We start from the raw sequence: 16,063 nt of genomic DNA on the forward strand, positions 1-16,063 counted from the left end.
TAAATGACCGATTTCAATAGCTCACTTGGTAAATATTGTTTCCAAATCAAACAAATGTAGCAATAGAGAAATAAAAATATTTCCTTCAATAAATAACATAAATTGTCATCGCTGTTGGCACAGCTAAAAATGACACTCTAGAAATTTTCATTTGGCTTAAAGTTTAGATGGATGAGCATAACCTCCCAGTTGTGCATTCATTTCACACATTTTGTGCGAAGCAGACACAAAAAAACTAAGATTTTTGTCTTAAAAAATACATCTGTAACTAGGATAACCTGGGAAAATACTCCTACACACTCTGATAATTTAACAAACCCACAAATAAACTCACTTGAACAAATACCAAACTAATAACCAGTCACACCACAATTCAAACACTGGTAATCCCCAAGTCTACAGATTTTATGTATATAAAGCCATATTATTAATAGAATTTATTGAAATTAATAATATATAAAACTAATACATCAATATTAAGAAGTGCTTTGTGCTCAACGCTTCTTCCATGTGTATTTCTTTCTGGCTCCAGCTTGTCCCGGCTTCTTCCGTTCATGTTTCCTGTAGTCCAGCTGTAACAGCCCAGCTGGAATTTGAAAAACAAATTTAGATTTTAAATATATGTGCAACAACAATTTTGTCTTGCCCCTTTATTAGTATCAACACCTCATTCAGTAACGTGAACGGTTGAGGTGGACAACCGGTTGAGTTGCTGGTGGAATAGTTTGGTATATTTTAAGCTTTATAGTCCTAGACAGAAGATACAAAATCAAACACTTCTTAACTGCATGGTAACACATACTCTTGAATTTATTCTTCTCTTAATTTCATACTGAATGCAGTTTTGACCCATTACTGTCGAATATTTGAACATTGCCATATTTTCAAAGGATTTATTACCTACTTTTACATAATGACCCTTTCTATGTTAATTTCCAGACCAACTTCCATACAGCATCCAATAGAGTTTGTTTTTTTTTCTTCCATATTTGTTTCTGCCAACAATCATGATCACAAAACAGAAATTATATGTCCCACTCAATTCCAAACTCCATTTTCCCATCCTTACTGATGGCATATTTAATTAAAATGATATAAATGTTTAATATCATACTTTTAATCTTACCAATTCTCATTTTATCAACCATGTCCTGGCTTACAAAGCTGCGCAGTCCACAAGCTATCCCCCATCTGATAGCTCCAGACTGTCCGGAAGGTCCTCCGCTAGTTACAGTCGCCTCCACATCCACCATACCGATCATATTTGTAAAGATCAGAGGGAACAACAGCTGAAAGAAAAAGTTATACATGTGGACTGTCAAATTTATCAACAGAAAATTAATATGTATCACGAGAGGCGCATAATTTAGAAAAAAGTCTGACTTTAGGTTTTCATAGCAGCGAGTACGAAGACGACTGATTTCAGAGATGAAAAACAGTACATTTTTGAGTTTCAAAAACTGCAGAGAACTTCACCAGCTGGACAATTATGAGAATGTGAAGACTGATTCTGGTGCATGAGGTACGTTACAAGGTCCATTATAGCGTTCCCCAAGAAATATCGTTCTATATTTTTAATATAATAAAATGGCACATGTGGTAAGTAATACCAACTCTTGTACAAAACTACTCATTTTAATTTTTATTCCATTAGTCGTTGGAAAACAGATTAAACATACAAATGTTACGTGATATAAAATTTAACATTGAGACAATCACTCAAAACATCAATAACAAAGAACTTATTCAGTACTTTAAAGAACATAAGCAAAAGTTTCACTTCATACAAAGAACAAGAACATACACAAAATTTCTTTGAATAAAAATGATAGAATATACAGTAATATTATATATTATTATTTTAAACAATTGTCAGCTGCTAACACAAGATGCCACAGACATGAAAAATCTCAAAAAAAAAATCCTTAGCGTGGTGGCAAGATAAGATTACTTACGTAGTCACAATTACATATTATTATGTACTATTAAAAATCAAATGATTGATAAAGATGCGTCAACGCCACTCTTCACCTAACACTTACCTTAAAGTACTTAAAAACTCTACCATCTGTCCAATCAAATCTGCTGCCTTTAGGAATCACTCTCTCTCTCTGTTCAAGCATTTGCTTCATTATTTAACCCTTTCCATGTTAATCTTCTGGTTTTACCACACCCCACAATAAGATACAATAATATTCTTTGAAAAGCCATGAAATGCTAAACTGCTGTGAGAGTGGGATAATTTCTGGCACAAATCTCAAACAACAAATAAATTCAGACTAGAAGGTCCAATGATACTAGGCAAGGTATCACAGGTGTAACCTGGAAAGGGCCAAATTAAACAAATACCGACGTAACCAGAACAGTCAATTTAAATAAAATTTACATACTACATGCTTCTTGTATATTAGGTGCAGCAGCGATTTTTAATTTCAGAGTATAAGGCACAATGAAGGGTTAATATCAAAAGCGCTTTTAATGTCTCAACAGTCAGTGCTACTCTTTTTGTTCAACATTTCAAACAATCGATTTAACAAAGCCACGTTTGATTTTGTCGCTTCCCTGAGTTCCTGTACTTCCTCCGTTAACTTAGCTATTGCCTTGGAACCTTCTTCTACGCCCAACATCAGCGACTGGATATTTAACAAATCCTGCATCTGGGAAAAACTATTTGTCTTGCGAGATTTTGTAAGTGTGGAAGAACTTGTACTAAAGGATCCCCGAGAGGACACCGTATGACCAAATCGTCTTCTCTGCTTTGCCATTTCATACGCTGCCACCAAAACATTTTTTGGTAATCTCTTTTCTCGAGGATTGAGAGGTTTCACTAGTATCACGACCCTGTATGCAGAAGGCGACACCAACGCTGTCCACTGAAGAACTTTAATTATGCACTTTGGCAAGTAACCATTGAATAACGCAGACTCTATGTACGAAATTAATTCTGTCTGACGAACGAGCTTCAGGAGTCCTGCCACCTTCTGGAGTCCTTGGATATCGTGTACAGCAATTCCCACAAGCAAGTTCATCAAAATAACAGTAACAAAGAGAACAAAAACAGTAAATATCACATGAGCACTGATTTCCAAAAGAAATTCTGGTTTCTTTTCATCATCTTTTCCAAATAACAGATCTTCAAAATCCAATTCACCAGTCATCATAACAAGGACTTTTATGAAGCCAACAAATGGATTTCCAAAGGCATCTGACGTGGGGAAAATAACACAAAATGAGATTGTGAACCCGATTAAGAGACACAGATACGCTGCGAAAAGTTTTGCAAATTCTTTTTGCACACTGGTATACATGGCCACATAAGATCCTAAAACAGGCAGCTGCCCAATCATAACCATGAGATTTATCCAACTCAGAAGCACAGCAAAGGCCCCTACATGATTCTGCCAGGTGTACGTTCTTCCTGTATAGATGCACGACACCACAAAAACACTGGCTATAACAAACCATTCGACGACATTTTCTATCTGCGACAAATATTGTTTCAAAGACGAATACGCTGCAAAACCCATAAACTTACGCACACACTCGCACACAGTAAAAAATACGAGGACAAACCACGTGGTTTCAGTCACTAAATGATTCCTCCTAAGAAATTCCGCGACCATAGACGTATCTTGGCATAGCTGCGTCTCGCTTCCATTCGAAGTGGCATTACTCACCGCTTTGCTAGTATTGTAGCAGTTATGCGCCAGAGCCATCAGAATATAAGCGGACAGATTCAAGACGAAGATCCCGCAGAATAAAATTCTGGCAACATAGTATTTACGTATCTTCTCCCATTTCAGATACAGGAATGCCTCGCACAACGGATGTTCCAGAATATCCTTCTGACCTGCATCCACAAAAGTCTTCAAAAAACTAATTTCTCCCATGTCACAATTCTGCAGCAGAAATCGAAAATCCAGCTTCAATTCTACCTCTCTATTAGATGCCTCTGTATCACATAATGTTATTGCAGAGTCTAATTTCTGGTACAGCATCGCTAATGATGCTGGAGTTTTGCGGACAATAATGCTCAGCGCTGAAATGCCACCTTTAGTTTTTGCACTCACATCTGCACCATGGTACAGCAGTGTCTCCACGCACCGAGACTGTTCATTCAACGCAGCGATATGTAGTGGCGTATAGCCATATTTGTCCTTCTGATTCACTTCAGCTTTCCACATTAACAAAATCTCTGTAATTTCAAACGCCAGCAGAGATTTTCCAACAGCTGAATGAAGCGGTGACCTCATATCGATATCCACGGCACTAGAATCGCATGCTCCAGTATTCAGTAATATTTCAACGCACTGCACCGACTGAGCACGAGCAGCTAGGTGCAACGCCGTCTGCCCCTTGCAGTTTCTAGCATCTGCATTCGCACCTTTGGACAACAGCAAAGAGGCACATTCGCTGAAGCCCCCCTCAGCAGCAAGATGTAATGCCGTATTCTTCTTGTCACGAGTTACCAAATTAGGATCAACTCCATAATCGAGAAGAACCTTCAGTGGTTGTATGTGTCCCAACTCGGCAGCTGAATGCAGTGGCGAGACTCCTCCAGGTTCAAGAGAGTTTATATTGGAACATCTTGCTATCAGTAGCAAGATACATTCGACAGCATTTGCTTTCACCGCAGAATGCAAGGGATACCCGTAAATAAAATCATCATTGCTCTTCGTCGCCCCAGTAACCTCCAGTTTGGCACCGTTGTCCAACAGTAATTTTACAACTTCAAAGGAATTTCCGAACGCCGCACTGTGAAGTGGAGTAAACCATCTCGGAGCCAAATTAATATTAGCGCCTTTTAAAATAAGAAATTTTGAACATTCAACAGAACCATTGAACGCACTAAGATGAAGCGCTGTAAATCCTTCGACAGGTTCGCTGAAATTTATGTCAACTCCCAGAGGAAACAGGAGCTGGAGGAAGTCAAGTCGCTTAAGAAAAGCTGCCCATAAGAATGTAATATTTCTTTCCATTCTGCTACTCCTATTAATCAACGGCTGAACATCCCCGACAGAGAGTTTCCCAGCTTCGATATCTTCCAGGTAATGAGCGGTACTTGCATTAGATCTCATGAGGTCCAACAGTCCTTGCCTTACATTGCTCCTGCATACTGTCACATTAAACGCTTCACTTCTTACATCCTCGAAGCTATCAAAGTGTACTATATCATCTGCTGGGGGAGACTCCCCTCGCTTCACATGATACTCGTCTTCCTGCAGACTTGTGCCTGCCTTGGAACTCCTCCATCGACCCAGAAGTTTGGGTGAAACCGTACTATATTTTGGCAGAGCTGTGAGTGGCACCCTTTCGACGTTCATGCTGACGGCTCGACCCAATGTCACTCTTTTCCTTTCCAGTGGCCCTATAGACCTATTCTTTTCTAGGTCCTCCATGGTATACCATATGTACTGCACAGATGGCTCTGCTCAAGTAGCGCTTGCCTGAAAACATAAACAAATAACTGTTATTGCCAGTTGTACCAACAATATCTACACAAAATGCTTTAACACATTAAATGATTAACACTTCATTAAATATTTTATAACTTAACACATTAATATATCGTATGAATTTGTACTAAAATTTTGGTCAACATTGAACAATAATGGGCACCTTCTCGTCTTTCTAAGCACAACAAAAACCTAACAAGCGAACTATTTATCGGAACGAAAAGTTGCGGAGAAAAAATTAGAACACATTTCATACGTGACAAATCTTCCCGAAAGTCTTCCGATTTTCATGAAATTAATGGAAGGAGATATTTTAGCTGCGTAATCTCATAACTCGTGAACCGCTGAAGTGGCTTTTATCGCGTAAAACTTTTAAGTTCGTCAACTTCGTCTACCATGACATCATCAAAAGCTTACATTTTGGAACTAAGAGAACGCAACAGAATTCTTTTACGACCACAACCATGCAAATGCTTGTTTGAACAGCCGATCTATTTTAAGCTAGTGCCTGATAAGCACTTCTTGCGATATAATTACCTCGGACATAAGATTCACGGGACACCGCAACCACTCCACGTGACTTCCAGCGCACATACCACGACTTTACAGCAACGCTCACGAACTAGTGACTGGTATAACAAGCTTAACAAACCGGTTTCCAATGACAAGGAAATGCGTGCTAGTTTCGCAAGTCCCGCCTCTGACCAGTGAGATTCCCTTCCTCTTTCGTATCTCAGAAAACTACGTCCCGAGTGTTCCTTAATTTCAAGCACAAGGTCGCTGCAGATTAGAACATCCCAAGAGCAGGCAAGACCTAAGCTTTCAAGCGGAACACAGGATTCACCGGAAGATGCGCTTGATTTCTGCGCAGAAGCGGAAAAACGCATAACGCGGAGGTCCTTTACTAATGAAGACATTAATTTATTGCTATAAAACAAAACAACATTATCTTATCATTTGTAATTTATGGGTGTGAAACTTGGTCTCCATTAACATAATAAAATAAACAGGCTGTATGAGGAGAATATCTGAACTTAAATTCTACATGATGAAGAGATTCATAATTGCACTGTTCATCAAAGAGACAGATAATTACGATGATAAAACCAAGAAGGATGAGATGTTGGACATGTAGAACGCATGGGGAGATAATAAATACATACAAAATTTTGGGGTTAAAATCCTGAAGAGACCAGTCGGAAGACCTAGGCGCTGGTTGAGGATAATATTAAAATGGATCTTAGAGAAAGGGGGTTGAAGGGTCAAGACTGAATTTACCTGTGTACAGGATGACCACAGTAATGCAAATTCGGGTTCAGAACAGGGTATAAAATATCTTGACTGAGTGTACAATCAGGTTCTGAACGAAGATTGGGTTGTTACGTAATTTGTCAAGGTCAGGGTTTGACATCACGGGGCCAACCGACAATAACGTTCAGCTTGGATTCGCTCAGATGCGGAAATTTGCCCAATGTTTGCGTAGGAATACCCAAACCTACACGCGGTTCAGTACTCAAATTTATTCTTCGACTCCGCAAGAATTCCCGGCCAACGAGAGCTTCACGTGACAACACGACGAACAAATCACAAAAGCATTCCGATACCATACCAAACAAGTTAGGAAATGTACGCATTTCATAACAATTCGTGCCCAAAATCGCGACCAATGCGAACGGACACCAGTGACATCTATTTCCTGAAATGAACGACCATTACGTGGGTGGGTGGGGGGGGGGTGTCTGCCTTATGACGGCGTTGTGTGGACGTGGCACCTAACCGGGGGATTCCCGAAGTCACATCGTGACCGGGACGTACGATTTCAACCAAAACCAAAGGAGTGGCACACGCCATAAACACTTGCCTCTCGGGGCCGCGTCATCTGCTTCTGAATTCCAAAGCCATAATTAGCATCGAACTGTTACATCCAGTTGTGAAACTTTGAACACGACGACAGACTGTGTCAGCAAGTGCGTCACTGTTCTCAAGAATGAAAGTGGACAGCGGACAACAGAGCAAACTACTGTCAAACTCTCCTATAAATCCATTGCCTAGAAAAATAAAAATGCCGGCAGATGCAGACAGGACACCCGTAACGAAGGCACAGCGCCCCACGGTAGAAACAGCAAATAAATCACACCCCAAGCCTCCGAAAAGGGGGCTTATCGGAAGACTTGAAAGAAGATTCAAGGGAGAATGGGGGACACAGAAGTGGTTGGGATTATAATCTTAAAATGTATCTGTAACTTGTACGGTAACAATTACATTACTCATGTTCAGTATTCAAATATATCCGAACCGAGGTATTTAATATCGACACAAAAGAATGACAATACCAATATAAAGACAACCAATCATTTGAATACAGAAGCAGAACAAATACCCGAAACGTCGGTACATTACTATTCCATCAGCCAGTGGGCAGTGCGGAGTGATCTAAAACCTTGACAGAATCAAAATTATTCATCGTTGCTTGTAAGGCAGTTACGTCAGCAAGTGGGAACGGACAGCTGGGGATTCCCCACCAACATTTTTCCTCTCGAGTTATTCGTCATCTACGGGTAATTAAGATTCAGTCCAGCCTCTAGCCTGTGGTCTGAAAGAACTGAAGTCTTTTCGATACAAAGAACCACGCAGCGATTTTAACTTTCTCTTACAACAAAATAGTCTTGGGTCTGTACATTTATACGAGATCAACAAGGGAAAAAAAAACACCTCGAAGTCAAAGCTCACGTAAATATTCAAGAATCCAGTCCGTACCTTAAAGAAAACACAACCCGTCTCCATGACAACGATGAAGCAGTTTAGTGGAAATCGCTGTTTTTTCTGAGAATCACACGAAAACCATAAAACCAAAAATACAGTTATCTGTTAAAGGTGGTATACATAATTACCAATAGGCGTCAAAGGGTAAAACTGAAGTCTATAATTACACTTACGCACTCAAAAAGCATAAAAACAGAAAATATAGGCTTAATCCATTCGCAATATCATCAATAAATGCGAAAAGGACAAACAATATGATGACAACAATGATTAATTAAAATTTAATAGCCCTGACGAAGGACGTAGAAAGCACCTCCGAAACATCGGGTCAATTTCTGTCGGACTACTCGGTGCAACGTCCCAGAAGGCAGCCTTCCTTCAAACTCGCTGCCGTGAGAACCTCACGTTTACTGCATCAGCGATCTAAGACGCAGGAAGAGTACATTCAACTTTGTCACTATTTCCGGTCTCAAGGGAAGCGAACTACAGAATCCCAGACCTCGACAGGAAGCATCTTGAAACAGGAGGGAACAACGAGTTTCAGGAAACAGATTGTGCCAAAGCGTAAAACCCGCTGCTTTGTGGACCCTGGCAGTACCGGGAAAGCTCAGCTTCAAGCTCCGGCCAGCTTACGCCGAGCCAAAGTCTATTAGATTGTTCGATAACTTATTATATCATTCGCCCGATTTATGTGAGGAAAAATTACCTATGGACTGAACGGGTTCAGAACTAGGGCTGGGTCTGACGGTGAGGTTTTGTGAACATGGCCATGAACGTTCAGAGTACCGTAAAGGAGGAAGTGGAACTTTTAGCCAAGAGTAAATGTGAAGGCTGTTATGCAGCAAACTCACTGTAAATTGACTCGCTAAATACGCGCGTCAGAAAATGAAAGTAGCCAATCTGTTGTCAGATCGGCTGATGCAACAACAGAATGTGCAAAACATCGGAGGATCGCACTGAGCCGATGTCTGTCCTCCAGAGCGGTAAAGCCGTGTATACATCCAGACCGCCATCTGGTGACTGTTCCTCTATTCTTCCATACGTCTGCGCAGTTTTCGTGTGCGCATTTGTCTGGTCACCTTCTGCACAGCTGGTGCTTAATTCAGGCAAGAGAGAGAACTTCATCGGGAAACGCCTAAAATACGTGGGGCGAAGCACAAGACAAATCGAGGAATGGATGTCGGACGGGAAAAGAAAAAATACATCGATCAGACGATAATTATAAACCTGGGCGGACAAACGATAAACACAGCAAGAGCACGTCAGGACCACAAATTTAGAGCGGAGACAGGGTTGCACCAAGAATCGAAACACGACGGCCTGTAACCACGGAGACGGAAAAGTTGCGAATTAGCAAACGCCAAGTCTTTATTCTCTGTTATTTAAAAAAAAACAGCGCCAATAACTCGCATTATATGGCGTCAAATTGTAATTACTGGATAATAAATTGGAAATAATACGTAAAAAACAGTCGTGGCCTAATTTACGTTAGGCCTACTATCCTAGTATTATCTTAAAAGAGACCGAGGAAAACCACGAAACATATTATTCGAGGCAGCCGGTCTCCGGATCGATATTCAACCTCCGACCTCGTAAACACTGCCAAAACTGTTGCTAATCAGTCGACTGCGACACGGACAGATGCACAGAAATTGATGGATGTAAGCCGGAGGATGCGCGACGCGAAACCTCTACCTCATACGAGAGCCAACCTCACATACATCCGGCGCATCCAACTTTCAAGGTTGAGGAATTGGTTTCCGGTCGAGTCCGGCGTAACCGGAGGAAATGTCATTGCGCGCTTGAAGAATAACACGTTAATGGCGGTAAATCTGTTAAATGATACAACAATAAATAAACTTCACTACTGAAATGTAGGCGATATCACCACAGGCCAGCGATGGAGGCAGGAAAATACGAAAATAAACATCCGAATGGGATTCGAACACGCAAACACAAGCGTGCGATGGGGCCACCAGAATCGGTAACAACTAAAAACTTGGTCACCCTTCTGGGAGGCCGGATATCGGACGAAAAGGTTACGTACCGAGACAGCAAGCAAATGACTCACGCTGTCGACCTGTTGTATACAGGTCACTGCAGTAACTGTAATTTTAAAAGAAGAAGAAAGGCAATGTTAACATGTTATATAGAATGATGAAAAAGTCACGACACCCTCCGCTTAATACAACAATTCAGAAATAAAAAACCTATTACTGTCGGATCCCGTCACTGTCCCGTGACAACAAGCTACAAATTATATTCTAGTCTACGCATGCAGTTTAACGTAACGAAACAAAGGACTCACTTACCTGTTCAAATTTGGAAGTTCAGCAGTTGTCCTCGACCGATAATGGCGTGATGTCATTTCTTCTTCAAAACTGGCTGCTCACTGCCAGTCAGAAAGCTACGCTCCTTCAGAACACGCAAGATTTCATTTTCGAACGCAATCTAACGGCCTCGTAAACCTCCTCGCATTTGAATCACTGGACAAGAATTAATAAAAGAATTCACACGTTTCCACGAGCGCATTCCCACTGTAAAAGTCATCACTATTTTTCTCCAAGCAGCTGTCCATGACAAGGAAATTAGACGTCTCAGGCAAGCCTGGGATTTCCCCTTCTCCAACATGACCTCTGTTACAGGTTAGGTTCATTCACTCTCTCTCACCGGATTGTTTCCGTCCTCACAAGAGCGAACTTACTTATGTTCGAAGATGTCTTGTCTTCTGGGATGTTGCGTCACGTACTCTGGCACAAGTTTACCGACGTTTCAGAGGTTCTTGCTGCCTAAGGGCCTCTGAAACGTCGGTAAACTTGTTGACATTTCGAAAAGGGTGGGCCATCATGTGTTGAAGCCTGTATCACAACGTTTTATCTTCCCAGAAGTGCTCTTTGAAATATTTTGAATAAACTATGCTGATTTTAATATTGTTTTAAATTAGTTTTGTCCCACTGGGAAAAAACGTTATTTTTACGCAGTCATGTGCAACATATATTATCGAATTCCTACACACTGAAATCTAAATTAGCACTTTGACGACAAGCCAGTTTCAAGACAAACCCTTTTTAACAAAAAAACAGGTCATAAGTCCTAAACTAATTCACATAGCCCAATAATTTAAAGGCTGAAGTAGAGAGAAACATCTAAGGAACAATTACGATTACTTAAACTATTTAATGCTCACCAGCTTGTTATTATTATATTTCATAACCTCACTTTTCTCACTAATACTATTATCACTGCTAACACCTAATTCAATGTCACTATCATTACAAAAAAAATCCAGAATGGAATTAATTGCAACTTAATCGTCATTAACTTTGAAAAATACACCATCCATCCTTCAACAGCCCGTGTTCTTGGCATCATATCACTTCAATGTCAATATTTTTCGTCTTTTACATGACATTTAGATGGAAAATATCGGAAATAATAGCTGACGGTACTTAGAGGAGCATAGTTAATAAGACAAAGGATATTTCTGGCAAAAAAAGATCACAGAAACCTGACTCACTCTGATCCGCTGGCCCTCAAATGTGTTAAAAGATAAAAGTATATAAAAATCTGTACATCCTACCTGCTCCCTGTCTTGAATGTGCTCAAAATATTCAATGGACTTGTTGTTGATGGTGATTAGCCCAGTTCCTGGTGATCTGACTGTGACTTCACCACGGGCAGATTTCCTTAAACAATCTGAAAAATATAATATCATTATTTGTTTCCGTTAATTTAAATGCGATACCTACAAAAAAAAACCTGCTTCGTTATATTACATTTAATACGAAGCTCGACGCTCTTCGAAAAGGGTTTTATAGCTCCGAATATATATAAAACATTGCGATACACTATTCATGACTCATGCAAGACGTACTGATAAAATGTACTTACTTTCTGTAGTTACATACGCTCTCCCATCTGCGGCATATTGAGGCTGGAATCAATAAAACTCCAGATTACACGCAGTCACTCCAGAACCAATCTTTCTTAACCACACCCACATTTGTATACGGTCAAGTTAAACAATACATAAAACTTAAAATACCTAATCAAGTTAGATTTGTCACTGTCGTCGTAACACAAACGTAAATAAACAAATTTAAATAGGTACGGACATTACCAATAAAACGTTGAAAAGAACTGAATATACTCAGGCGTAATGCGTAAAATTTTTTTGGACGTACATGAAGGTAAAGAGAGTTAAGATAATATTCAGGCAAATATAATAAAAGATGAAGATTTCTGTCTTCTGGGTTGTCGCGCTGTGTAGTCTGGTCGATGGTTACCAACGTTTCAGAGGTCATATTCATCGCCCTGATGACGGAGGCAGTATGACCTCTGAAACGTTGGTTAAAATCGACCAGACTTCACAGCGCGACAACCCAGAAGACAGAAATCTTCATACTCACCGCTGTGAAAACCTCAAATCTTACATAATATGATATTAATTTCCCTTTAATATAGATCATGAATAAATTAAAAGTCTTACCTTCGGAATGTCTAAAAGACTCGTCTGGCTCAACATTGGTTTTCTGAATTTTTGAATAAAATCTTTGATTCGGTACGAGTAAGGATGCTCAAGAAGTCGTTCCAAAACGGAGATGAGATTTGAATACTGAAATGCAGAAAAGTTACACTTCAGCGACAACCCATCACCCTCCGGGTTCTAATACTTCATCATTTTATCTGATTTGTGTGCAGTAAAGGAGCAGAATGCTCACGTTAACCACATCAGCCCAGCTAACAGTGAAAAATTATTTCTCATGATTTTAATCATGTAACCTTTGTCGTATGTGCGTGACGCGGTGTAACTTGTGATTGTGCATCATAGAAGATAAAGTGTGACGCTCACACTAGATTTCCAAAATATTCATGGACCTGCCTTGGAATTTGGCTAACACACTCGAACAAGTCACACTCTGCAACTGGCGTAGAATGTGTCTGTAAAAAAAACTTGTAGCCCCTACTCCCAACAGAAACAAATTAAGAAACAAACAGCAAAAATGCATCAGATATAAGAACAGAAAATATGGTTTCATATTATATACAGAAGAGAAACACAATGGAAAATAAAAATACTTTATCTTTCACCGATTACCCCTCATCCGATGAAAGCGGCTTCCACAGACTTCATTCCATTTCAAAGAAGAATAAACTTTACACTGAAGATGGCTGTCTTCTGGCCTGATTATGAGGGCAGAATGTACCTCTGAAATATTAGTAAATTACTACCGCACTACATAGCATTACAACCCAGAAGACAGCCACAAATGAAATAATTTTCATAATAAATACTTGACAGTTTTTCCTTTACAATTATCATGATCGTTACCTCTCTGTCCTTCAGGTTTTCAACGAGGGTTCTTTCAATCTCATTCTTTGGTAACCACACATATCCTGCGGTGACCCTAAAAAGGTACAGAATCATTAATTTGTGAAGTACAGACAAGTGGTAAAAATTAAATTACTGCGAGAGACACGTAATGAAACTTACAGCGCTTGAGTCGTATCTGGTGTCAAGTGTTTCTGGATCATTTTATCTTCAAATTCATTTAATGAATTCATGTGACTTACAATGTCCTGCATAAAAAAAATTTAATTAGCTCAGGTCGAGAAAATTACATGATATGGAGCTACATACCAACTTTTTAATGAATATTTTTTGCTGATGTTTGGGGAGAGAGGCGGTAAAGCTCCTATGAATTCCTGACCTCAGCACTAGATGAGGGCAAGCGGTCAGAATCATGCCGCAGCAATACTTTAACCCCCTGGGGCAAAGGACCCTGGTACCCATCAGGCAGAACATAACACATATTATGAATAACTACTGTTGTCTGTATTTACTTACAAACAACAGCTGATATAAATTAGACTTCCCAGTATAAAATAGAAAATTATGTGGACGTCCACTCTCATCAAATTCAGCAGCTTTTCTTGGAGGAAAGACCTCATTTGGAGGTTTCATCATAGGGCGAGCCTTTGGATCAAAGAGGCCTGATGGAAACAAGTACTCTATGGCTTTCTGAAATAATATGAAAAAAAGACAGGAATGTAATAATACATAAGAGCTCTTGTTAAAATATATAGATTAAATACAATCTGTACAGACAGAAATGTCTCACCAAACATACCACCGATTTATATACTTTTTGCTACTCACAAAAGAATACAATGCTAGAAGCTAATACTTCAGATGCAGTAAAGATTGAATTTGAAAAGCTAAATGGCTACTTATCAATGAATCTAATAAATAACTACTGGCTTCATATTTATTAATTAAAATTACTAAACACACAACTTAAGATTTACATCAATTAGCAGTATTTTTATATAATGCACAAGAACTGTGACATACAGGATACATACATCAATGTCTTCCTGCGTGAAAGTGTCAGGATCCTCTCCCATCATGTTTGCCAAGTGTCTCTTACCAACATTATACTGATGCAACTGGTCTTTCAGAAATTCATCTAAAATAAACATAAGAACATAGGTTATGTTCAAAACACTATACAGTAACATACAGCAAACTACTGATAAGAGATGGTCGATTATTAGACTGTGAACTGCTTCTTGATTGTCAGATTAGGTTATGTTGGGTTTGGTTACAGTATGTTCAGTATGGGTTAGATGAGGATGGTTAAGATGGGATATGTTGGATAATGTCGAGGATCTACTTACAATTGTTGACATTTTTGACAAATCTATTTCACAGGGCTATGCGCATTCAGAAGTAAAGTTAGCGAACAAAATGTGGAATTCTATGTATTCCGAGACAGATTACACTTTCCAGTCTTGTTAGATTGTGGAATGCTTCTCGATTCATTTGTGGACAAAATGCAGTGGAAGTGATAGCTAAAGCACATAGTATGCATTTACATAGTTACCACTTGACTGTAAAGGACTAATACAGTTCACTATATTGAGAATCTCAGACTAAAACTACAGCAGTACAGAAACCATGTATCAACTCTATCACATGACTGTTTCCTAATACAGATTTTAATTTTTCACTTTGTCAAAGAAAACTTCAGCATATGATACATGAATACACTTACCATGCTGCTGTGCCCTTTCAAGATATGCTCGCATTGCCCTACTGACTTTGGCCTTCTTTGCCACACCATCTTCTAAATTTATCTCTGGTATATTAGAATAAGTTGCATACCTACATCTCAGTTCATCTACCTGTAACAAAATTAGACATGAACGTAGTAAGTTCAAGACTCAAATGTGAGAAGGAAGAATAATTTATTTTCCCCAGGCATGTGAGAGCATTGAGCATAATGTTCTTTTACCAGTGACGGAATATCAACTTCTACATATTTGTTGTTGCTTAACAAAGGGTTGATCGTAACACATCCTCAGATAATGTGTACCGACACGTGGCATTTGTACGTAAAGCAGCAGATAATCACAATTATTTTGTCAAATCCTTAAGAGTTTAGAAAATAAATGGGTTTGTACTAACTAGTAACAAATTGACAAAATATTTCGCGGGCCGGAATCGATGTAAATGGTAGTGACTGCAACTGAAACAGACGCAGGTATGACACTAAATCATAAACCTATCATCTCATAAAAATGACTTACCGTACGGTTTCGAACGTACAGAGTAAAGGCATTAGGAAAATGCCTTTGAATAATCGCTCTGGGCTTACATTTTACTAACACGACCGCTACACACTTCGCCATTTTTAAACATATGCTACAGCATTGTGATCTTCTCTTCAACACTGACCTCACAGCAGTTGCCAACGATATGGCAAAACCCGATGTGTGATAATTACATTGAAACGTGTGAACACACAAGAAATTAAATTTCATAATGACGTTAATACGTA

General features: G+C 39.3%; 2 protein-coding genes across 5 annotated transcripts; both read right to left on the bottom strand.

Annotated features, from left to right (window-relative positions):
* Nucleotides 1-422: 422 nt before the first annotated feature.
* On the bottom strand, nt 423-15,968 carry mRpS9 (mitochondrial ribosomal protein S9). The gene is made up of 11 exons (XM_022057613.1): nt 15,813-15,968; nt 15,278-15,407; nt 14,586-14,689; nt 14,068-14,241; nt 13,714-13,799; nt 13,552-13,627; nt 12,709-12,834; nt 12,111-12,153; nt 11,800-11,915; nt 1,127-1,289; nt 423-586 (listed from the first exon to the last, which is right to left on the bottom strand). The coding sequence occupies exons 1-11, from the start codon at nt 15,912-15,914 to the stop codon at nt 495-497; spliced, it is 1,212 nt and encodes a 403-aa protein (XP_021913305.1). The 5' UTR covers nt 15,915-15,968; the 3' UTR covers nt 423-494.
* wtrw (ankyrin repeat domain 61 water witch) lies at nt 1,601-11,776 on the bottom strand. 4 transcript variants are annotated; one of them, XM_087357751.1, is made up of 3 exons: nt 10,532-11,775; nt 5,994-10,325; nt 1,601-5,447 (listed from the first exon to the last, which is right to left on the bottom strand). In XM_087357751.1, exon 3 carries the CDS (start codon nt 5,397-5,399, stop codon nt 2,484-2,486), a length of 2,916 nt encoding a protein of 971 aa, XP_087213877.1. In that variant the 5' UTR covers nt 5,400-5,447; nt 5,994-10,325; nt 10,532-11,775; the 3' UTR covers nt 1,601-2,483. The 4 variants fall into 4 exon arrangements, with proteins under 4 accessions (XP_087213877.1, XP_087213878.1, XP_087213876.1 ...); XM_087357752.1 differs by lacking the exon at nt 5,994-10,325 and having other exon boundaries at nt 10,532-11,776; XM_087357750.1 differs by having other exon boundaries at nt 5,994-11,775.
* Nucleotides 15,969-16,063: the final 95 nt, after the last annotated feature.

Source organism: Zootermopsis nevadensis, unplaced genomic scaffold (genome assembly GCF_977971745.1).
Source record: "Zootermopsis nevadensis isolate Lab colony 2312 unplaced genomic scaffold, Znev_1.0 Znev_ptg000028l, whole genome shotgun sequence".
Lineage (NCBI taxonomy): Eukaryota > Metazoa > Arthropoda > Insecta > Blattodea > Termopsidae > Zootermopsis > Zootermopsis nevadensis.

Coding starts and splice junctions, on each gene's coding strand:
- mRpS9 (XM_022057613.1), bottom strand. CDS start 15,914: ATGGCGAAGTGTGTAGCGGTCGTGTTAGTAAAATGTAAGCCCAGAGCG. Junction 15,408..15,812: donor TGTACGTTCGAAACCGTACG/GTAAGTCATTTT, acceptor ATTTTGTTACAG/GTAGATGAACTGAGATGTAG. Junction 12,154..12,708: donor GTCTTTTAGACATTCCGAAG/GTAAGACTTTTA, acceptor TATTGATTCCAG/CCTCAATATGCCGCAGATGG.
- wtrw (XM_087357752.1), bottom strand. CDS start 5,399: ATGGAGGACCTAGAAAAGAATAGGTCTATAGGGCCACTGGAAAGGAAA.